The following is a 23475-nucleotide window of genomic DNA, read 5'->3' as shown; positions in this document are numbered from 1 at the left end:
GAACCAATCCATTGCTCACAACACAGGCCAGCCTGCACTGCATCCTGACCCCTCCTAGCTAGAACGTTCCATCAGAGTCTTTGCCCAGCCAGGGGCACAGGGCCCTCCTTGCCTATCGCCAAAGGAGCAAACAAACCCACAACTAATGGCATCCAGTCACTTTTCATGCCCGAAGAAGCATAAAGACACCGAGCCGGCCTGTGACCATCTAGCACTGGCTGACGATATGTCCTCACTGCTGGCCTCTTGCTGAAGTACCATGAGTACACTCTGCACTTCACAGCGGAATAAACAGGCCAGAGAAGGCACGCCCGCCTGAGAAGCTAGGAACCCACGTCCTCACTGGGGCCCTCGCCTACTAGGCAGCAGGACCGCCTCCTCCTCAGCTCGGTTCAACGCCAGCCACTTGGCCCTGCAGGCCTCGGTGAAGCCTGGCCAGAAGGCTCCTCTCTTCTCGCCTTATGTTTTCCCAGAGAGCGCATTACATTTTACAGTTCCCAAGCCAAGACTTTCTGCATCCATGTGTATCTGTGAAGCTTTTCCCTCCTATACATCTCCATAAATTAACAAAACAAAGAACAACTTGCTTCCTGGGAAGCATTAGAAAGCATTTTCATGGCGGTACGTTTCTTATTAAAGCACAGGAGACTTCACCTGTGCAAGGACGCCTCAGTGCTAGCCCTCAAGGTGAACATGCACCTTGACGAGGCTCGGCCAACCCCCGCTGGGCATGGCACCCGCCCAGGGCAAGGCTTCCCAAGCGCCGCTCCCGATACGTCCAGATGCGCCTGCCCCGCTTACCATTCTGTGACACTTTTGTGGGCTCTGATGACCGAGGTCTCGATGTCTATGGGGTGGTACCTCATCCCTCGCAGCTCCATGGCTTCGTCCAGTGCCCCCACCACATACAGGGCATCATGGCGCTCTGTGGGGAGGCAAACCACATGCGTGAGCTTCGCTGCCATGCTAACCAAGCTGCCTGTTCACTTGTTTCTCTTTTTGGTACCGGGGATCAAACTCGGGGCCTTGCACTTGTGAGGCAGGTGGCAGCAGCACCGAGTTAATCCCTGGCCTGCTTTCCTCTCTTTTGCAATACTGGGCATCGAACTCAGGACCTCTCCACTGAATTACATCCCTGGCCCTATTTGATTTTCTGTTTTGAGACAGGGTACTAAGTCATGTACATTGGACCCAAATTTGTGACCCTCCGCCTCAGCCTGCCGGAGGGCCGAGATGAGTCCACGCCACTCTGCGGGCTTTTTTTTTAATGACCACTAAGCGAGACAGATGCAAAGCAATGCGATCCCAGCATCAGGCACAGCTGGTTCTCTCCTCACTGGTGCTGTGGACTGACAGCTGACTGGCCCTGGGAAGTCTGCGTCCCTGGGGCCATGCACAGCCACTGCAGTCTCTCTAACGTCCTCCTCTCCCCTGGCGAGCTCTGTCCACCAGGGGAAAGTCACACTTTTCGAGTCACTTTCTGCATACTGTCGCCTACATGATCACACCTGCATCAGCTGTGACTAAGGCACCAACTTAACATTAGCTACTACTGAACAACCAGCACCCACTAAGGAGTCAATGGTTTCAGCTGTCCAAGGCACACAGGATATAGCCACACTCCACTGGTCCTCTGACTCGATCACATGTGCTCTTCTTAGTGTCATGGCTAAACAGGAAAAGCTGCCCACTTGTGACTCCACACCAGGCCAGGCCCCATGCTCTGGGGGAGCAGAGAGAGAGAGAGAGAGATGGGTTCCAGGGTCATTCCATCCTGGACAGGCTCAGATACGGTCCCAGCAGGAGAGCGTGCACGTCTCTGCAGCTGCTGGTCCAGTGCATTTCAGATGGGTCTGGAGCTGGAGGGCAGCCCTGAGCAAGTGGCCGAAGTTCTGGGCACTTTATCACAGAAACACGCAGCCTGTGCTTGGAGCTGGCTCCTCTCTGGCGTTCAGTCTGCTCTCGGTTCTCAGGAGGATTCAGGGTAGAGGGCACATCTGCCTTTTTCCTCTGTTAAGCTCTGCTGTGTCCAGGCTGGGTATAGAAGGTGCACACACACACGCGTGCGCGTGCACACACACACACCCCTCCTGGATCTGGCTGTCCCAAACCTCAGACTGTTTCAGGGTCTGTGTGAGGGGCTGGACTCACCTCCATTTGCATCTGTGAGCTCGGTTCTCCTCAGGAACCCCAGGTAGCCCGTCCGCGCCCAGATGGTCTGCGTGTCTCCAAAACTTAACCGAGAGTTGAAGTGATCTGACTGCAGGGATTCATCTCCATAAATGGTAAAATAACCACTGGCGTTGTGCGCGCTGTGAACCCAGATCTGCGAAGAGAATAAAATATCTTTATGGATGGGCTGGCTGGAGACTACAGGGAGGAGAGGCTAAAACTATTTTACAATTCAACAAGTTGTATCCAGTCATACTAGAAGCTTCCTTGGTCTGAACAAGCAAGACAATGCTAATGTCACTCAGATGTGCAAGGAGGCACACAGATGCCCCCAGAGTTCCCTGAAAAAAGGCAATCACTATACCAAGACATGGCTGAACCAGCAACCAAGCCTTCCATCTACCCAAAATCGCATGACACAGATTAACTGAAAAAATGTAAAACAGTTCTTAAAGACAGACATAATGAATGAACAGTCATACTGTAGTATAGTAGTTTCCTTGGGCTTTTCCAAACGTAACTGTTTCTAAAGAACAATTGGGGAAAATGATAAAAAGCTTTAAGATTTTTTTCCCTTTTACCTGGTCAGCACACTTTAACAAGTAGATCACAAGACAATACAGCACAAAACAAAACCTAAGGGAGGAAGGCAGGGACATTAAAAGACAGGAAACAGAAATGCTTGACAGTCTGGCATTTGAGGAAATGGCTAAAGACAGATGGACTCATAGTGAAGACGTCTTTTATGTAGAAAAGGGAAAAGGCCAAACAGTCACGTCAATAAAGTCCTAAAGATTCTCACACCCTACCTGCATCAATGCCTACCCAAGAGGAGCAGGCACACCAGGGTCTTTCAGACTGTGCAGTATTCCTGGCTAAGACACTCCGGGACTGGCTACTGGTATGGCTTGGATCTAAAATGTTCCTCCAAAGCATCAGTGTTGAGAAGTGGAGTTTTAGAAGGTGACTGGGTGGTGGGGGTGCAATGCTCATCAGAGGACTAATCAGCCCCCTGCTGATTTCAGTAGCTGAATCTGGGGCTGGAAATCCGGGCCTGGTTAGAGGATGAGTCGCTGGGTGGGATGTATTCTACCCCTGCTTCCTCCCTTCTTCTCGGCTTCCTGGATCCCACGGGGTTGAGCATCTTTCCCCCACCAGACCCTCTGTCATGCCCCTCCTGCCAGTCAACCATGGACAGAGCCTTTGGAAACTGTGAGCCAAAACAAATCCCTCCTTTTAAGTTGTAGGTGTCATGGCCAGGGATTAGCTCAGTGGCACTGCACCTGCCTCACAAGTGCAAGGTCCCGAGTTTGACGCCTGGTACCAAAAAAAAAAAAAAGTTGTGGACATCAGGTACTTTGTCCAGGCAACGGGAAAGTGACTAATGTGGCTGCTTTCATTTCATTTACACTGAAAAGTGGCCATGTTCCTTGAAGTAAAAACATGTCTTGCTGACCATTGAATCCCTGGCCCCCATAAAAATGGCTGGCACACAGCAGGTGTTAGTAAATCCCTGCTAAAACATGAAAAATGAAATAGAGAAAGGTGTACCATCAAGTAAAGGTAATGATAATTTTTCTCCGTTCTTCCAAACCAAAAAGTTCCTGGTTAACCCAATGGAATACTATTTAGCATTAAAAAGGAAATCCTGCCATTTCTGTCAACATGGATGAACCTGCAGGATATTATATAAACTAATTCAGACAAATGCTAAATGATCTTGCCTTTTTTTTTTGGTTGCACTGGAGATTGAACCTAGGGCTTTTACTCTGAGCTATATTCTCAGCCTTCTAAAAATTTTTAATTGAGACAGGTTCTTGTGAAATTGCTAAATTGTGCAGGCTAGGCTTGATCCTGAAATTTTCCTGCCTTAACCTCCCAGAGGGCTGGGATTACAGGCATGTTATCACCATGACCAACCTGATCTCACTTTTTAAGTGGAATATTAAAAGTAGAGATTATAGAAACCATAAAGCAACAGTTACTGGGTCCTGGGAATGGGTTGGGAAAAGGACAGATGCTGGCCAGAGGTGCAAACCCTCAGCCATGAAAGGAGTAAGTTTTGGGGATCCAGTGCATGGCATGGTGACCATGATGGTTTACCCAAAATCTGATATGAGAGTACAGTCTAAATGTTCTCAACACATGCCAAAAAAGAAGTAACTTTATGAAGTGGCAGATATGTTAACTAACTTGACCGTAGTGGTCATTTCATAATACAAACACACACAGAAACATCATAAATACCACACTGGAGAAACTATTTGGTATTTACACATTGTGTGTCCTGTTTATTTCCCTAAGAGTATGGCCTCAATGTGCATCCATTTTCCTATAAATGTCTCTAGTTTCTCATTCTTTATGGCCGAGTAGTACTCCATTTTATTAAAAAAAACAAAAACAAAAAACCCACATCTTCTTTATCCAGCCTCCAACTGATGGGCAATTGGGTTGTTTCCAAGCTTTAGCTATTAAAAACTGTGGTGCTATAAACATGGGTGAGCATATATCACAGTGGTATGAGTCTTTTAATTCTTTTGGGAAGATACCCAGCCGAGGGATAGCTGGGTCAAATGGGATCTCCAGTCCTACTTGTTTAAGGTATCTCCTTATTGATTTCCTCAGTGGATGCAGCAGTCTGCACTCTCTCCCACCAACAATGAAGAAGGGTTCGTCTCTCCTCACAGAGCCCCGCCAGCATTTGTTATTGGCTGATTTCTGGATAGCAGCCATTCTTTCCGGGGTGAGGTGGAATCTCAGTGTTGTTTTTCATCTGCATCGCTGGAATGACCGGTGAAGTTGAACATTTTTTCACATGTTTCGTTGCTGTTTTTACTACTTTGTCTGAGAAATGTCTGTTCATTTCAGGGCAGGGGCAACTTTAACAGACACCTTGGCTGAGTGGTGGGGTCTTCCGCAGAGGACCATCTCAGGTGCATAATGGGAGGGAAGGGAAATGTGTTGATGCCACACAATGTGGCATTCCGGCTGGGTACTGAGACCCTCTCCTTCCTCTGGGGAAGAAGTATGTCCATCAGCAGACAGAAGAATGAACAGAAGTTACAGATGAGGTGGGAGGTACCTGGAGTCACCGCGCAGGACCCAGCAGTATGCAGCCCAGGGGCTGTGAGAGAGAATTCAAGATGGAAGCCAGGCTGTACAGTGAGGGGTTTTCCTGCAGCCCCAAGCAGCCATAGCGTGTGGAACCAGCAGCAGGGAGTTAGGTGCAGCCCAGCTGGGCTGCATCATGAGCATAATGGAGCAAAGCTGTAAAATCCTACTGCCTGCTTTCTGGTCAGAAGTGAGTGCACATTACTGCCATTTTCAATTCTGTTAAAGTCCATCTAGTGCTGCCATGCCTGTGCGGTGTGGCACTGCTCTCCTTTTATCTTCCTCTGTCACTTTCCTGAGGACTCTTAGTAATGAAGGCAGGTAAATGGAAGACAAACTCAAGAGCTAAAAGGTGAGGATACACAGTTGACAATTCTCTGAGGAGAATCCATCATACAACACCCCATTCTGTAATTCTGAACTTTCATGAACTCATTTAAGCAACAGAGCTTATCTTGAGCTACTTCCCAGCCCATTATGACTTGAGAGCGGCACTGTGTCCCACGGCATGGGTCTCTAAGCAGGGCTAAGGGACAGGAAGGCAGGTTTGTTCTAGACGGAAACCTCTCACAGCGGACACCAGAACTCACCTCTCCCAGGTGCGAGTCCCCCAGGGGTCCTTTTGTTTCAGGATTGGCAATGATGATCCGAACCCCAGGAAGTATCTGTTTGGGAAAGGAGACAACTTGACGATGGGTAGTAACAGAGGAAAAAAGATAACACACGAACCCAGTATAGTCTCTCCAGAAAGCTACTACCCTTCCAAAGATTATCCAGGAAGTAGAATGGCATCAAAAGTATGTGCCAAGGGCTAAAGGCATGGCTCAGAGGTAAAGCTCTCTTGTCTAGAGTTAAGGGAGGCCCTGGGTTCCATCCCTAGCAGCATACACACTCTGCATATGTCATTAAAAGTATATTTTGCTCTAATTACACGACGATATATTTACAGTAACGTTAAAGGAAAGAATTCTGTCAATCCTTATCTCAATAAAGCTGGGGAAAGAAACCAGATCTGAAAATCATTAAAAAAGAATTTTGAACCAAAACACGATAAATGATGAAACATTTAATAAAGGTGACACTCACAAAATGGGAATTTCTGGTTACTTCCAAAAGCAACTGGCAACTGGGCCCAAAAGGGTAAAAAGCAAGCTCTTCATTACATGTACTTCCTGCCCTTCAGTTCTGTGCAGAAGCAGCTGCCCCCGATAACTGTTCCAGGTCTACCCACTTCCACAGTAGGAGATACTCTGGTTTTTAAGTAGGCTCATAGATACTCAACAGATTTACAGCCCTCCTTTTAGCTGGGTATGATTATGTGACTAGATTCCAGCAAAAGGTATTGAAGTGTAAGACAACTTTGGAACCTTCCTTATAATTTGCAAATTCTGTCCCCTCCTTTTCTCTTCCCCTGCTAGAAGGAACATAGAAATGATGTCTTGGGCTGAACAGCCACAATGGACTCAGAAGTACCTTTTCAAACAGAGGCCTTGTAGAGACAGAAGGCACCAGGGGTCCTGGTGACTGCATGCAGTAGTAAATGCTTCTATTTCCCAGCTTTACCGTTCATTTCAGCACCCACACACGCTAATACAGAGACGCAGCTTCTTCCTTTAACACTTACTTTTCCCGACTCCATCAGGGGCAGGCTATGAGGAGATCCTCTTTCTACTAGCCGGACTCTGCAAGCAGAAATGGACAGTGTCACGGGATGCGTGTTCTGCTACCTTCAGTGCGCGCTCACGGGCCTGGCAGGTTGTTGAGGAATATTAATTCCGAGCATTTTGCAAATGCAAAAGTAGTAGTCCAGGAAGGGTGACCCCTCAGGAAGGATCAACAAACAATGCGTGGCAGGCAGTGGCCAGCAGATACCACTGAAGGCCACACAGAAGGAAAATTTAGTCACGCATGCCGGGTCTGCGAAATAACTGGAAGAAGGCATTTAAAGTAACCAAGTTTCAACTTGACATTTGCAGAAAAGAATGAGGATTACACAGCACCCTCAAAAGAGCTGCCATCGCCCTCGAAAGTGAAGTCTGGACCTGAACTCCCCACGGCTCTGCCCATACAAGCACCAAACACCACGTGAGGGGTCCAGCAGCCCAGCCGCTCAGTACTACATACGCTAAGGGTTCCTGAGCCAAGGGAACACAGCACAGCTTCCCCGCAGAAAAGAGTTTTTAGTTTTAAGAATACCTAATGCTACTTTCGTTTTAAGAATTACTGAGGAGGGCCAGGAATTTGGCTCAGTGGTTCTGCCGCCAGCCTCACAAGGGCAAGGGCCCGAATTCGATCCCCCCCAAAAAAGGAGAATCGCTGAGGACACCACTGCTCATCACAACCGGAGCCAGCACACACTCCTTCCCGGGTGTCCCACTTCTAATATTTTATGATCGCTGCTCCCGATTTTACATTTCTACCACACAGAGAATTCTAACTCTGCTCACCTAAGAGGCAATGTTTATGTAAACAAAATGGAGGGAAAAGGAAAGTGCTTCAGTGCTCGAAGACCACAGAATGTAGGAAGGGCATCCCCTGGGTCTGGGGCCAGGGCCAAGAGCAGGAGGTCTGAGGCTCGGCAGGGTCCGGTCACGAGTGACCGCTCTGTGCCCCCAGCCTCTCTTCTGCACTGAGGTCTGAACTGCGCCAGAGACTCAGTCCCTTGCACCCAGCACAACCAACTGTAACTGAGAAGGGGTGCTTAAGACAGAAGAGGGAACGGCCATAGGAACCACGAAAGAGCCCCTAGGCCAACCACAAGGTAGAGAAGGCGGCAGTCCACAGCAGGCACCCCTGGGCGGGCGATGCACCCATGAAGCTGAGCTTTGGTGCTGCAGAGGTGAGGGGCCGAGGGTACAGTCCAGCACTGGCACAGATGGTCCTGCCTGTGCCAGGAAGATGTGCAGCCACCGCACCAGTAGTGCGAGCCGGGCAGCAGGTACCTTCAGCTGCTCTCACTGGGCCAGGGCCATTTCCTCCGGCCATTCAGCAATAGGTTGCTCTGCCTTCTGCCCGGCCCATGTGAGGGCTCAATTTGCTGCCAACACAAGTAACTGTGATAGGTGACTCTTCAGCAGTGGGAACCAGTAACAGGGAAGAGCAACACTACACCTTCAGCAGGAGGTCTTGGGGAGCAGCAGACGGGCGCCTGGGCTGCTTCGGCAGCTTGTGACGGAAGAAGTTTCTATGCAATTTTAGATCAGAGAGCTACCAATATCTTTGGTACTTGTCTTAAGGAAATCCTTGATGCTGCCGGCAGATGACAGCTACCAAAGATATCAGATAGCATTTAAACCGTTCTACAATATGCAAAGAGGCTTCAGAATATCAGCCTTTAAAAATAATTATTAAGCCAGGCATAGTGGTCCTTGTCTGTAATCCCAGCACTCTGGGAGACTAAGGCAGGAGGACTGCAAGCTCTAGCCCAGCCTAGGCAACTTAGTGACTTAGCAAGACCCTGTCTGAAAATGTAAAAATAATAAAAGGGCTGGGGATGTAACTCACAACAAAGGTCCTGAGTTCAATCCCAACAACCCCACACCTACAAATCACTAGCTGCATTAATGTAGCATTAGGCAACATCAAAGATCTCTGGGACCAAGGTGACATGTCGCTAGTTTAGAGTGCATTACTATTAAAACCTACACAAGAACACTACTCAGAAGCTATGAAGAAACACCAGTATTCTCCTCTTAACAGAGTTTATTAGGTAGCAGCATACATCAGTGGCAGGCATTTGCAGGCAGTGGTGACATTAACAGGTGATATCTGTGCTCCAAAATAAAGGTGATTTTATCCTGCATGGCAGAAGGACACTGCTGTCACTCCAACTGTGGATCGAAGATCTTGCTATTTTGCCACAGATGGAAAAAGTAACTAAGAATCCAGGCCAAACCAGCTGGGAAATTAGGAGTGGACAAGGGTGAGCAGAGAGCATTGGAAGAGGACAAGGAAACAAGAAAGGGCCATTCCACCTGCCTCAGTGTCCTGGGGCTGCTGCTGTCCCACAGCGGGCAGCTGATTCATGAGTCCTATAAAGGCCACACCATCAGGCCACAGAGCAAAAGTCTTCGCCAAAAGTGAGGTGTTTTTTTTTTTGTTTTTTGGTACCGGGGATTAAACTCAGATCCTTGTGCCTGTGAGGCAGGCAGCGGCACCACTGAGCTAAATCTCCAGCCCCTAGCGAGGGCTTTTTTAAGAATTACTCTGTAATCACCTCTATTTTAATTATCTGCCAGACTTCACATCAGAAGCACCAGGCATCTCCGACAGCTGTGTCATCCTGGGATAACTTCAGAGCACCCTGGTACCATTTAGGAAGCAAAGGTATTTGACATAAGCAAATGACCGGCAAATACCCCAGGACTCTGCTTGTCAGGGCCCAGGATGCAAGGTCTTTCTTGTTCTATGCAAGGACCTCCACAGGGGTAGGGAAGAAAGTAACAAACCACCAGGCTCTCCTTGCCACATACACCCTGGGATCCTGTTACGGCTTGTATCTAGATGTCCTTCCAAAGTCTCGTGTGGTCATAGGTGGGGCTTTTTCAGAGGTGCCTGGATCTAGGGCATGTGATGCTAGGATTAAGGGTAGGCCAGCCCAGGTGTCGAACAGAAGGGACAGAAAGAAGGCTTCCTGCTGCTTTGCTGCCTCCTGCTTTCTATGAATTGTTCTCCTCTGCGATGTCCCCCTGCCACGCCACCCTGCCTTGGAGTCAGCTGGCTATGAACTAAAAGCCCCGCAAACTGTGAGCTACAATAAAACTTTCCTCCGTTAACTCTGGATATCAGGAATTTCATCTCAGCAATGAGAAAAGGAGCTAAGACAGATGCTCAGGGTCCTGCTCTGCCTAGCAAGGCCTTCTCTGTCTGGTGCCTTCAGATCTTGTCTTCTCTCCTAGAATTTATTTACTCTCGGCCTCAGAAAAGTAAGAGGGATGGAAACTCAACTGAGAATTTTGTAGAATGAAAAAGGTGAAGGTCCTGTTCACAAAAGCCATGTAAGAATTCCTTCATCAGATGCAAAAGGTTAAATACTGCATGGTCTTCTCTTATATGCGAAACCCAAGGTACAAACACAATGAAGAATAAAATGAAGGACAGATGCTAAGAAGTAAGGAGGCAGATTTTTGGGTAATGGGAAAGAAGGGGATTGAAAATGATCAAGATATGGGCCAGGGGTTTAGCTCAGCGGTCCCACCGCCTGCCTCGAGAGTGCAAGGACCCGAGTTTGACGCCCAATACCAAAAGAAAAGAAAATGATCAAGATATGTTTATATGAGATATACATGATATAGATATACAGATATAAAGGATGTGTGTGTGACGGATACACTGACACAGATATGGATATATGTACCAATTCCCCAAAACAAATGTAATTATCATGCATTGCAAATATATACCAATAACATGTTTTTAAAAATAATTCATCTAGTGGAAAACAAAAATATCCACAGGCCAAAAAAGGGGAAACATTAGCATTTCTAAAGGGGCAAAAGACATGCCTCCTAAAAAGAACTGGGACGTATCAAAGGGCCGATCTCCTCAATGTGGGCAGAACGTACAGAAAGAAGTGGAGGCAAGGTGATCTGCGTCCTCGACAAGAAAAGATACATCCTGCACAGCGACAGTGTGAGCCCTGAGTGAAGACTCAGGTCAGCCTGTACTCAGAGTTCACTTTTGCAAACCTGGGGGACCTGTGCGGACGCTGGGCAGGCTGCCGGGCAGAGCGAGCGAGACCGTGATGGACCCGCACAGAGCCTGGCCTACAGCACCACAGTGACTGTCATTAGCCCTGCGCAGAACCAGCCAGCCACCTGACCAGTGAGGGGGCGCTGCCTGGCCGGGGCACGAGAGGACGGGCTTGGGCAGTCTTTGCAGAGAGGAGGAGGAGACTGCAGAGACCAGCGGGGCGTGTCTGACTGGGCTGGCTCTGACCTAAACTTCTGAGTAGCATGGGGTGCACACAAGGCATTTTATCTTCAAAGAGTGACTGTCCGAGGTGGGCATCGAACCAGTTGCCGTTTGTGGTGAAGCACCTGCTTTTCTGGCCATGCTGCTGGGTCTGTTTTAAACAGTCCTGGAGTCAAGGAAACCTGCGTCCTCTGAAACTGGAATTTCCTGACACTTCTCTTGCTGCACGTAACGGCATGGCTTGTCCCTGGCTGAAGACGACTGCTGTCCAGGCATCAGCTGAGCCTGCGCACTGTGCAAGTCAACTCAACTCCACCACACCAGTACCGAAACATGGTCTCCAGCCCGGCCTGTCTCATCCCTGCCTTGCTATCAACTGGAGCATAAATGCTGCATGGGTGTGTGTGTGTGTGTGTGTTACATCCTTAGCTGTGAAATGAAGTTGAAGTTTAGACTTTCACTAGGAAGGGAATGACAGAGTTGTGATGAAGGGATCTGCTATAAATCGTGTAATTTCTCTCCTTCCTGGAAGTGCTCTGAAATCCGTACGTAGTGTGCTCTGCGGGAAACGAGGCTGTGGAAGTCTGGAGCCTCACAACCCTGGGGTGAAGGGATGCAAGGTCCTCCCTTCCTGTTCCTTTCCCCTTCGTTAGGCCCTTCCACCCCTCACACAGCTGCCCAGGCCGGACCGGGAAGGTGCTGCTCACATACTGAGCTTTCCCACCACTGGCCTGAGCACAACCATAGCCTACCCTCTGCCCCACCCCAATCCTACCCCACTGTGTGAAACCTTTGAGGCAACTCTTCCTCCATCTGAGACCTTCACCAAAGGGGCAAGGAGCCATGTGTCCGTACCCCTCCCTCTAGGACCTGCCCCTCACTGGCCCCATGCTCAGCAGAGCAAACATCCCAACCCTGACTCTGGAGGCTTACTGGTACCGACTGAGGCGCACAATCACACCGTGTGCCTGGGAGAGCAGGCAGGGCTGGCACCAGATGCAGCTGCCCCCTGCCACACACCGTCACTTCAAATTTACCCAAGCAGGAGCCAATGGACGCAGCGGTACCGACAAGGTGCAGGGAGTACCTGGTAAGATGGTCAGGAGGGCAAGGGGAGGATGTGCCCCACACTGGGGCCAGCAATGCCCAGCCCTAACTGGCACTTGGGGGCCACACTGTCGACCTTGACCACGGTGTGGGGAGGAGCAGGCAGGACACAAAGCCACTCACTCACACAAGCCTGAGCCACGCTCCGCACGCAGCCGGCTCGCTCTCCTGTATTTAGGGACATACTGTCGAGAAAACAACCACAGTTTTAATTCAAAATTTAAAACGCGTCTTCTTCTGAAAATAACGTGGAGCAGCTAAAATTCCAAATACAACAAGACCATTTGAGCAGCAAGTTCTTTAAAAATCCCCAAAGATAAAGAGAAAAATTAAATATTAAACCCTTGGTTAATTAATACAGGAGCAGTGATTTAATTCCTTTCTAAGCTTCCTGGCAGCTACGGCAAACACATGGGGAGCAGAATCAGCCGAGTGTTTTTCATTGACTGACTGTGGCACTGGAGACTGAGCCCAGGGCCTTCACACTAAGATGTATCCCCGGGCCTTTCTTCCTTTGTTATTTTGAGACAGAGTCACAATAAAGTTGCCCAGGCTAGGCTCACGCTTGTGATCTTCTCTCAACCTGCCAGAGGGCTGGAATAGGCATGGGCCAGCACGCCAGAGAATCAGGCAAGTTTTATGGTCAAAGCTTGGAACACAACATCTTGCCATTTCCTTTGCAACCAATAAAGCACCTAAAATAGGATCATTAAAATCACAAGGAAAGGGCCGGGGATTTACCTCAGGGGTGCTGCAGCCTGCCTCGCAAGTGCAAGGCCCGAGTTTGATCCCCGGTACCAAAAACAAAAAAACAAAAATAAAAGAGGAAAAAATTAGTACATTAATTTAGATTAATTTAGCAGATATTACACTCATACATCCCAAACTACTAACAAATCACCAAAATGCACCCTGGTGGGCTCTAGGTAGAGAAAGGACATTCGGGCAAAACCAAAGAAATCTGAATAAAGGATAGAAGTGTTAATATCTTGATTTGTCTCACTGATTCTAACAAGCGCCACATAGGCGTTACAACATTGGCACTCACTGAAACAGAGAACATGGGCACTCTGTAACTTACTCAGTATTTCTTAAATCTGAAGCAGCTCTAAAACAAAGTCTACTAAATTTTCCCCAGACTGGCAGAAAATCCTAGATTCAGGGAAGGAAAGAGAAAGCTGAGGGCCGGGGGTAAAATACAGTTGCAATTTTACAAGTGAAAAGGTGCGCAGCCCTTCACTGGGCTCCTTCCCTTGTATGAGAGGGACTCTCCTGTTTGTGCCTGTCTAGGGTGGCTGGTGCCTGTGCTTGGACTTTCACGCTAGAAACCTGTGCACTGTGGATTTGCAGCAACATCGCAGCCATCTCAGGCTGGGAAGTGTCCCATTCACTGGGACTGATTCCTGGGGACCTCCATTACGTAGGAGTGCTTTTGCTCTTGACTTCGGCTACCTGGCTGAGGTCTTACTTGTGGGTTTCTCTGTGCCTCTTCTACACTATCCTCTTGGAAGGCTTCCTAGTGTGCAGCCCATGCCAGAGAAGGGCTCTGTCTCCTTGAGTTTGAGTTGAGAGATGACGGCCCTCAGTGGGGACAAGTTTCATCTCAAGATGAACATGCTCATGAGTCAGGCTCAGTGACTGTGGGTTGCTTGTTCTGATGGAGAAGGCCTGGGAGGAGCTGCAGGGCTTTTATAAGTGGAATAAATGCAAAGAGTGAGTCAACCCACTGAGAAGTCTGTGCAGAGCTGAGCAGACATGACGTCAAGAGCCCAACTGCTGGGGTTCTGCCTCTTGGCCCTTCCTGGCTCTGGTAAATTCCACAAAATACCCTTTTCCTCAATCAATTCTTGGTTACAAAATAGTTCTAATAGCTTTTGTCACCACCCATGAGCTCTTAAATAACATTAACTTTTCTTTTTGAGTGAAAATAGACTTGACAAATTATTCTGCATTTGTAAAAATATCAGTATTTTGTTTTTAGAAAATTTCTGTTTGGTCAGGAATGGTGTCATACAACTGTAATCGCAGACACTCAAGAGACTGAACCAGGGGGGACACAAGTTCAAGGCTCGCCTGGGCAACTTATTAACACCCTGTCTCAAAATGAATGAATAGGTTGGGGATGTGGTACTCCCCAGTCCAGAAACCAAAGTTTGAAAATTAAAGAAAACTTCTAAGAATGAAAACAACACAAAACATATTTCTTCTAATTTCTCACCGGGCTCATCTATCATTCCTATTTTACTCCACTTGTTTTATCCTTTGTACTCATTCTCCTGCCCTATTTTACACTCATATGTATTTCCTCCATTTCAAAGCTGAAAACAACATGATTCCTTTACTCATATTTCAGTGCCTACTTCCTAAGAATAGGAACATTATTTTACATACTCAGAACAGTTATCAGCTTCAGTAGCTTTCACCTTGATCTAAGATGTAACCCACTGTCTCTTTTCCAGTTTGCCCAATGATACAACAACGTTCTCTGCAGTAACCCTGGGAGTACAACACCACGTGTACATCAGATTTTGCACTTAAGTCATCATTTTTTTGATTGTTTGTTTGTTTTGTGGTTCTGGGGATTGAACTCAGTCCTTGCACTTGCGAGGCAGGGCACCGAACCGCTGAGCTAAATCCCCAGCCCCTACTTAAGTCATCATTGTAAAAGCTGCATTAATCAGGAAAATTTCCTAAGCCATTTTTGTTCCTTAAAAATTAAATACCGAGGGCCAGGGATTTATTTCAGTAGCACTGTGCCTGCCTCGCAAGTAAAAGGTCCTGCATTTGATCCCTGGTACCAAAAAAAAAAAAAACCCACAAAAAACAAACCCCCTCCCCGAAAGCCACGTGATCCAGTTCCATTCCCGAGTATACACAGAAGAACCGAAAGCAGGGATGACTCGAATACCTGCACTCTCAGGTTCACAGCAGCACCATTCTTAGCAGCCCACAGGTGGGCGCAACCCAAGAGTCTACAGACAGATGAATACAAAAAAGGTGGTATCTCCACACCGTGGGCTATCATTCCATCTCAAGAAGGAAAATGCCACTTAGAAAGATCACCAGGCTTGTTTCAGCTTGTGGTTCTATGAAACGGCAGGAAGAAACAAGATGAAGTCCGGCATGCAGACCATGAACAAAGCCAAGTGAGGGCTGACACCAGGTCACAACGGCCTCTGTCACACATCCAGCCCTACTCAGATAAAAGGAGGGTACTGAAGAGGCATATGTGGCTGGCTGTGCCAGTCCTGGGCAAGGTTTACACCTGTGGGCAGGCAGTCAACTCCTCCAGAAAAGGGACAGTAAAACGTCTTTTTAGTATTTAAACAAAGAGCAATCATCCTGTAGCCCCTCAAGCCAAGCAGAAGAGCAGAACTTCAGCAGGAGCACGGGCTCAGAGGCATCAAGTCAGTACTGAGAGCTGGACCTCACGCTGCCAAGAGTCCCGTAAGACTTGGGAGGGCTGCAGTAGACACGTGGGGACACAGGGCTCCGAGTCTTATGAAAACAGGGGGAGCAAGGACAGATGTGGCTCTTGGAAGGGGCTTTGTTCTCAATGGCAGAGACAGCACCGACAGGAGCGTCAAGGCTTTGTCCATTCTTAGTGTTTAGATGCCATCTATCCCGCCAGGTCCATGCTCAGACAGACAAATGGGCCACGCGGGAGGGAAGGAAGGGTAATCTGAGAACAGACCCCAAGGAGTAGGGAGAAGGCCGGGGTAGGGTGAGGCAGGAGAAGTTCAGAGGAGGCAGCCACAGAGGCCTGACAGAAGAGGTGTGAAGAGCAATTTGCTTCTGCTGAGAGAAACTGAGGCCCTGAGAGGCATAAAGTTAAAATGACAGGACACAGTACAAAAGGAAATTAGAAAGAATGAGATCTAAAGACTGAAAATAGCAGTGAGTTTAGAGTGAGTATACAGTCTTTAAACATTACTGAGTGGGTGAAGCGTTAACGGCAGATAGCTGCACGTGAAGGTACATCCCTGCAATCCCAGCACGCTGGAAGGCTGAAGCAGGAGGATTCCAGGTTCAAGCAGAGGACAGCTAACTTGGTGACTTAGGGAGATCCTGTCTCAAAATGTACACGTGAATAATTCACTCACTCGTATGCATACAACACCACACCCACACACCACATGCACCAGCACCTGGCCAGTCACAAGGGCCCAGTCAGTAGTTTCGTCTTATCTCCTTCCTAACTCCTATGATTAAATCATAAGTCTACCCATTTGTCTTTATTCTTTGCCTTCTACTCTCAGGACCTGAGCACTCAGCCACCCACCGGCTTGGAATTAATTTAGTATCCATACTTTTCTAGTAATACCCTTTAATTATAACTTTACATTACAAGCATTGAGAAATCTGAGAAAATTTCACTGGGGGCCTTCACGGTAATATACTGTTCAGAAGATATGACACATTGCTAAAACAATTTTTTTGTTTGTTTTTGGTACCAGAATCAAACTCAGGACCTCAGGACCTAATGCTTGCCAGGCAGGTGCTTTGCCACGGAGCTAAATCCCCAGCCCTAAAACTATTTCTTTAAATGCATGAAAATTTTTACCTTTCTATCGAAAACCTGACAAATTGAAGCACTGTACTTAAAGATTAGACTGAAAGGAACTGAGTGACTGAATTCACTTTCAATGAATATAGTATAAAGAACATTTTAAAAACAGACACTTTAAAATAGCCTCAAAAACAATTTCATCAATTCTCCCACCCTGTATGTGTGGGAACTAAATCTACAGTATCCCAGAAATGGAATATGTCTTTATTACATGATGTAGAAATGTTATCCATGGCAACCTGCTACAAACACAGCTCCCAAATCTTCAACACTGAGGCTCCAAGAATAAAATGGGTATGAAAGATAGAGACATAAAATCAAGCGAAAACAGTTCACGAATCCATCTGCATGAATCCACCTGATCCCTTGGCAGATCTCCCTACGGTCTGTCTCTCCCATGCCTATGTGCAGCACACACATTCCTTCTAGGACACCGTACACGTGTACGGACAAGTTGGCCTCCCCTGAAGGTACCATGCAGGCAACAGGAGAAGTGACTGACCCTGCGACAGCTCTCTAACGTAGCTCAAGTAAGAAAACCACCACTCCACTTCTGTGGGGACAGTCACAAGAAGACTGAATGACTTCAGCAGCCCTCCTGCTTCACTGCCTCCTGGCCTTGGACCAGCTGCTGTCTCTCCTTCTCTGGAACCTTCCTGATGATCTTTCCCTCTACTTTCTTGGAGCTCTACCTGCTCCCCTGGCCACCCCCTGGATGCTGTCATCTCAATACCTGAACACCACTGCCCTCTAGCTGCCCAGAGCTCTCAGTAGTTTTTTACTTGTGCATAGCACTTCCCAGCACTTTCTCCCTGGTCCTTGGGGGTACCTGACAAGACTGCGCCCATCCTAAGCACCGGGAAACTGAAGCTTCAGAGCTGAATACCTTGTCCCAGGACCTGAGGCGTAGGGAAAACCTAGACTTGGACATCTCCGGTTCTAGAGGAAGAGATGTGTCCAAGCTGAGCGACAAAGATTTCCACAGGTGAGCTATTAGGGGCTGGCTGTGGGGCATGGGGGCATTAGGAAGGTGAGGCTGACCCCCGACATGACAGACAGATGGGGGAACTGCTAAGATTTTCTGCCCTGAAAAGGGATCTCATGTAGGACAAGAGCAGTCGTACGGCTAGCAACAGGAGTGACAGACTAGGTAAGAAAGGTCAAATGAGAATTCTGCAATTGTAGGGTACCCTGAAAAAGACTATGAAAGAGACCGGGGTGGGGGATAAACAGTGAGCCTTAGGCTGTGAGGAGAAACAGCCCATCTCAGCCCAGGGGTCCCAGAAGGCCAGGAGAGCAAGTGCAGCTCCCATAAAATGGAGCACGGTTCAGAGCAGGGTTCAGCTCCTATTTACTGGAAGTCAAATGCTGAAGAGAAGGTAGAGTTCTTGTGAAGAAACCCTGCTGTCTGCCAAGCTCCTGTCAGTGCCCCTGACAGAAGAGGGAACTGGGAACATGAGTTTGGGGAATCCCACTGTAGTGACAGCAAAGAACAAACAAGAGCAGCGACCGACACAGGGGCAGCGTCGGAGGCGTCCAGCACAGTCACGGGCCGTGGCACCACCACAACAGGGGCTCACGGCACTGTTAAGCATCACAGTCTTATTACCCACTGCTGTGTTTCAAAATGTTTCACAGACAAGTATCCCGTTCACAAAGCACTTTGACTTCCACTTCACATTAAAAAAACAAACAAAAATAAGCAAGCAGCCTGGTCAGGGAAAATAATTACACCAGATTATTTTATGAGTTAATAAAAAACATCGCTTAGAAGGATTACTGACTTGGCCAAAGTCAAAAGAACTAGTGCACCAAGGAGGAGGCTGATCAGAAGATTGAGGCTTCCTACTTTTTCCAGCAAAATGCACCGAACTTTTATTATTTTATCACCATTCACTGTACCGGGTCTCGTTTTATTTCAATTTTCCTAAATCATACTCTTTCTCAGCAAGGCAAGTTTGCCACACTGCAGATAAATGGTAGGTTTTAAAAAAAATGGGTAAAAAGTAATGCCTAAGATGTTTAGTTCTTTTCAAGAAAGAAAAGCCTTTACATCCCAAATTTCAGCCTTCCCTGATTTCAAAGGTACTTGTATCACAAGCAGAGATTTATGTTCCAAAATTGAGGTTTGATCCACCACTGCATTAAATATTTGCTCTTTCCAAGTTTTAGCTATTACAAACTGTGCCGCTATAAACATGGGTGCGCATACTTCTGTGTGATATGATTCTTTTAGTTTTTTTGGAAAGATACCCTTGGTAACAGCCCATTTGCCCATCCGTTGGAAACTAGATAAAGAAGATGTGGTTTTTTATAAAATGGAATATTACTCAGCCATAAAGAATGAGAAAATAGATTCATTCATAGGAAAATGGATACATATTGAAGATACACTCCTAAGTGAAATAAATAAGGCACACATGTGTAAATACCGAATAGTCTCTCTGGTGTGAATAATCTGCAATAATACAGAAGATCCTAATAAGATTACTGACATTTAGAAATGGGAAGAAAGGAGCTAAAGGTGTAGGGAAGGTGGGATGGGTAGGGGAAGGGTAATAAGGGAAAAGAAAAAAATGTGAGATAAAGAAAAGATGAAAATAAAGTGTTTGTAGATGGGGAGGGGAGGAGGGGGTGAAGGGAGGGCAGGGGTAAGGGGAAAAAAATGAGAATCAGGACTTGTCATGTAGAGGTACAAGATCCCAACAATGAATGTAACTGTACTGTATCCCTAAAATGTACCAATAAACTAAAAAAAAAAATTTGCTCTTTATATATTCTGAGGACATAAATGGTACTGAAACAAATACTCTGTGATGGACTACTTGCTCACTCCTTGAGGAAGTCAAACAATTATAAAATTATTTTCCAAACATTTTATGTACAGAGATTTTATACCTATTTATTACTTGGGAACTGATACAACTCCTGGTACAAGTATTTAACTTCTCCTGACTTTCTTCAATCTGAAAATGTTCCAGCCTGAACTTTGCTACACTATGGCTGGTAACCTTGGGAGGCAGGGTTGGGGGGTGCAGTACTTTACACGTTATGGGTCCTCCATGCTTAGTGCGGGGCTTGCACCATTGGGCCTCTCCAATCTTCTGTAATTCCATAAGTACAGAAGAGGCAGGTGTTTTGATTGAGAGGGTCTAGCAGGGCTCCTAGGCCAGGCAGGTAATCTGTCAGTGCAACATGGGATGTGTGTGGATGGCTTCGTAATGTGGGCACTACTGCTACTGTCCTGTGCACCGCAGAATATTTAGTAGCACTGCCGGCCAGGTGTCTGCTAGAGGCACAAATGTCCTACTGAGCACATCTGCTGAGAGAAGACAGTGGTGACTGCCAGGCTGACTGGACACTACATGGCCCTCATGGACAGCAGATTCTGGACTCTTTCTCATGGGCACAGCCTGGCCCAAGGCATTCATACACACAGGAGCCAGCAGTTCCAACCCCTGAGAGGCATGTCCCTGCTGCCACTTGCTCAGGCAGGGGTCAGGTCCTGCAACACACACCTCGCTGCACTCAACTACTCTTTCTCTGTTTATCCCTGTGTTGTTGTTGTTTGGTACTGGGAATCGAACTTGGGAACTTGCGCTTGCGAGGCAGGTGGTGGCACCACTGTGCTAAACCCCCGGCTCTATCCTGTATTTTATTGTGGCACGATGACAGTGTTGGTAGGTGAGTGAATGCGAAAATGCAGGGTAATGCAGGTGCAATACTGGCCATATGGCAACACAGTCACTAAGAACATGCTAGCAAACTGCAAGAGGGTGCCACGTGCCAAGGTCTGCACTTCCTGGAAAAAGCTGCGCTCAGGCAACTCCAAAATCACCCAACGGAATGTGATCTATTTCAACAGGGAGCATCAGCAGTGGAAATAGCAGTTATCTTCCTCGTGGGCGTTCCGACAGGTCATCCTGCTGAGACAGTCTCCACAAAGGTTTTCGCATGGTGGGTGCCCCTCCCCACCCACTTAATCTCTTCCTGACACATCCTTACAGATACCAAGAGCACCACTTTTCAGTCTTGCTCCAAAGCTGCTAATAACTTGGCTTCCATTTTAACTTTTCGTGGAAACTTCTTCACAAAAAATTTCAGTTCATGTGAGCAGAATGTTGATACTGAGATACAAAATGGCAATGACTAACATGGCCAAGGAAAAGGACCGAGTGGCTGCCTTCAGCTTAGCCTCAAAGACCAGGAAACTTGGCCACGTCACAGCTGTCACACAACAAAGTTCATCTGTAAAGCTTGAGCCAACTTAACCCCAATGTAACCAACTCCTCCAACTTTATCTATCCTTTGGGTAGTTACACTTCGAGCAGGTAAACATTTCTGCTCCTCTTCCTTCTAGATGAGTACCTGCGTGTGGGCCACCAAAAGAAGAAAAAAAAAAAAAAAAAGGAAAGGAAAAAACCCCACCAACCATTATACCATACCTGTCATGTCTCAGGGCCCTCATGTCAACATAGACAGTGGTAGGGTCAGGTCCCGAGGTTCCCTGCAAGCAAGGAAACAGCATGGTTAACTCGAGGCTGCATGAAAGGAAACTGGGTTCTGTGCCTCTACTAGCTGGGAAGCATTTCTTTAGTAAAATCGTAAACTGTGTGTGTGGGGTTCGCCTGCTAAGTTTTATTTGGATAAGCTCCCCAAAGAGCACATTATTAAGAGAATACTGGACTTTCACACAGCTTGAATGCCTATCACATATATATATGATTATGTAAAGAGACATGCTACCTGCTTTATCAAATAAAAGGTGGCTGAATCCAACAAAGAAAGGGTTGGTTGCAAAAGTCTGGGGTCAAGGATGTGAAGTATCATTTCCTGAGAGATTTTTACAACATGCATCAAGAAAGGTGTATTTTTAGAGCTCAGGATACTGAAGCAGATGTGTGACTTGAACTGACAGATCGAACAAGAAGATAGAAGAGATAATTATTTTGTTCCTTTTAGTTCTACTTAAGCCTTATTTCTCCAGCCTTAGAAGGTTATTTTTATCTGTGATGAGTCAGGAGGCTGAACGTTTATCCCTGTCAGCTGGGCAGAGAACCTTGTGGTCTGGGCTGTGACTTTAACATAGCAGTCCAGAAATCTTATCCTGGCACTATAAATCCCTTCAAAGGATATGTTAGGTCACTTCTGACCAGAAATCTCTGGCCATGTAAGAGCAACATGCTTAATAACAGTCTACATGATATCCCCCCACTCACATGCATTTCATGGGAAAGCAGTGTAATACCTGGGTAGAAAAAGATGGAATTCACAACAAATCTGCCAAAAAATGTAGCCCCCCCAGAACTTATTTGAAGAACTATACTAAAAATTTTCAGGTAATGCCATTTTGTATCAAAAGCATATTTAAACATAAAGAAAGAAAATAAAGACCGCTGCATTAAAACATAGTCTACTAAACTCCAGCCACCGATATCACTAAGATAAGGAGAAGAAAAGCACATGCAGATCAGCCTCAGGTGATAGTGCTAGTGCAAGGCAAAGAAAGTTCTGGGAGGCTGTGTTACAGACTAGCATTGAGTGAAGAACTGGTTTGATGTTCTGAATAATGCAAAACACATAATGGATTAAAAAACATAAGGTCAATTAAAAGACAAGCAAAACAGAAAACAGGTCACTAAAAGTGGAAAACGATGGAAAACGGTGATCAAAAATGGGCAAGAGAAGTACTGGTCATCCATAATGGAAATACAGTATCTGTCCAACTCGTGAACACCGGAAGACAGCCAAACAGTGACATCAACACCCCTGACCGTAGGGTCCACAGACCCTCAGTCAATCTCTGCACTCAGCCTCCAGTCTGTCCCACTGCTGGAAGTCGGCAAGGCAGGAGGCAAGTAGGGAGGTAGGCACTGGTGTGACGACAAGTCCCCTACCTGCTCAGCCAGGGTCCACAGCCTGTGGGGCTACAGCAGCAAGAGGGAGGGAACAAGAAGAAAGGAGAGAATACCAGACCCACAGAAACAAGAAACGAATGACACAGACACAGTCACATGAACAGAACGATCCAACAATTAAAAAGGGATGAAGGGAGAGGGCAGGAAGGAGAACGCAGAAAGCAGGGAACAAAGTAAAAAGAAGATAAAAAGCAATACAAATATGGAGATCATTAAAATTAATCACTGAACGTTAAACACTAAAAAAATTTTAAAAGATGTCAACATATCCATAGAGCAACAGAAGAGAGAATAGGTGATTAATCACAGACACATAGATCTGAGGAGTTTTTAAATAAATGAGGTAGACAGTATTACAGGAAAGTTTGATTTTGTAGTTTTTGAGCTCCTTCCTGAGGGAGGTGAAGTCTAATTTTTTTTTTTTTTTTTGGCACCGGGATCGAACTCAGGTCTTTGTGCTTGCGAGGCAGGCGGCAGAAACACTGAGCTAAAGCCCCGGCCCTGGAGTCTAAATTTTATTGGCTACATCTATTGGCCGTTCCTTCACTAAAATAATTTAAAATTTTCAATTTTGATAATGAAGGTGAAAATGGAAGTTTTTACACCTAAAATGAGCATACTTAGCCGTACTCATCTGTACTCAACCTTAAGACTAGATTAAAAAAAAAAAAAAAAAAAAAAAAG

At 46.7% G+C, this 23475-nt stretch overlaps 1 protein-coding gene across 1 annotated transcript in view; it reads right to left on the bottom strand.

The window, feature by feature from the left end:
* Dip2c (disco interacting protein 2 homolog C) overlaps nucleotides 1-23475 on the bottom strand; it is a 304786-nt gene that overhangs the window by 5095 nt on the left and 276216 nt on the right. The window contains exons 35-40 of the mRNA XM_033761773.1: nucleotides 22771-22800; nucleotides 21319-21380; nucleotides 6908-6965; nucleotides 5874-5948; nucleotides 2152-2326; nucleotides 802-925 (exon numbers count right to left, since the gene is read on the bottom strand). Coding sequence (XP_033617664.1) covers nucleotides 802-925; nucleotides 2152-2326; nucleotides 5874-5948; nucleotides 6908-6965; nucleotides 21319-21380; nucleotides 22771-22800 — 524 coding nt within the window. The remainder of the gene's footprint in view (nucleotides 1-801; nucleotides 926-2151; nucleotides 2327-5873; nucleotides 5949-6907; nucleotides 6966-21318; nucleotides 21381-22770; nucleotides 22801-23475) is intronic.

The sequence above is a fragment of the Fukomys damarensis genome, unplaced genomic scaffold, assembly GCF_012274545.1.
Source record: "Fukomys damarensis isolate Sample0158 unplaced genomic scaffold, DMR_v1.0_HiC HiC_scaffold_10, whole genome shotgun sequence".
Lineage (NCBI taxonomy): Eukaryota > Metazoa > Chordata > Mammalia > Rodentia > Bathyergidae > Fukomys > Fukomys damarensis.
Note: the sequence above shows the minus strand (reverse complement) of the source record. Positions and strands in the feature narration are given on the sequence as shown.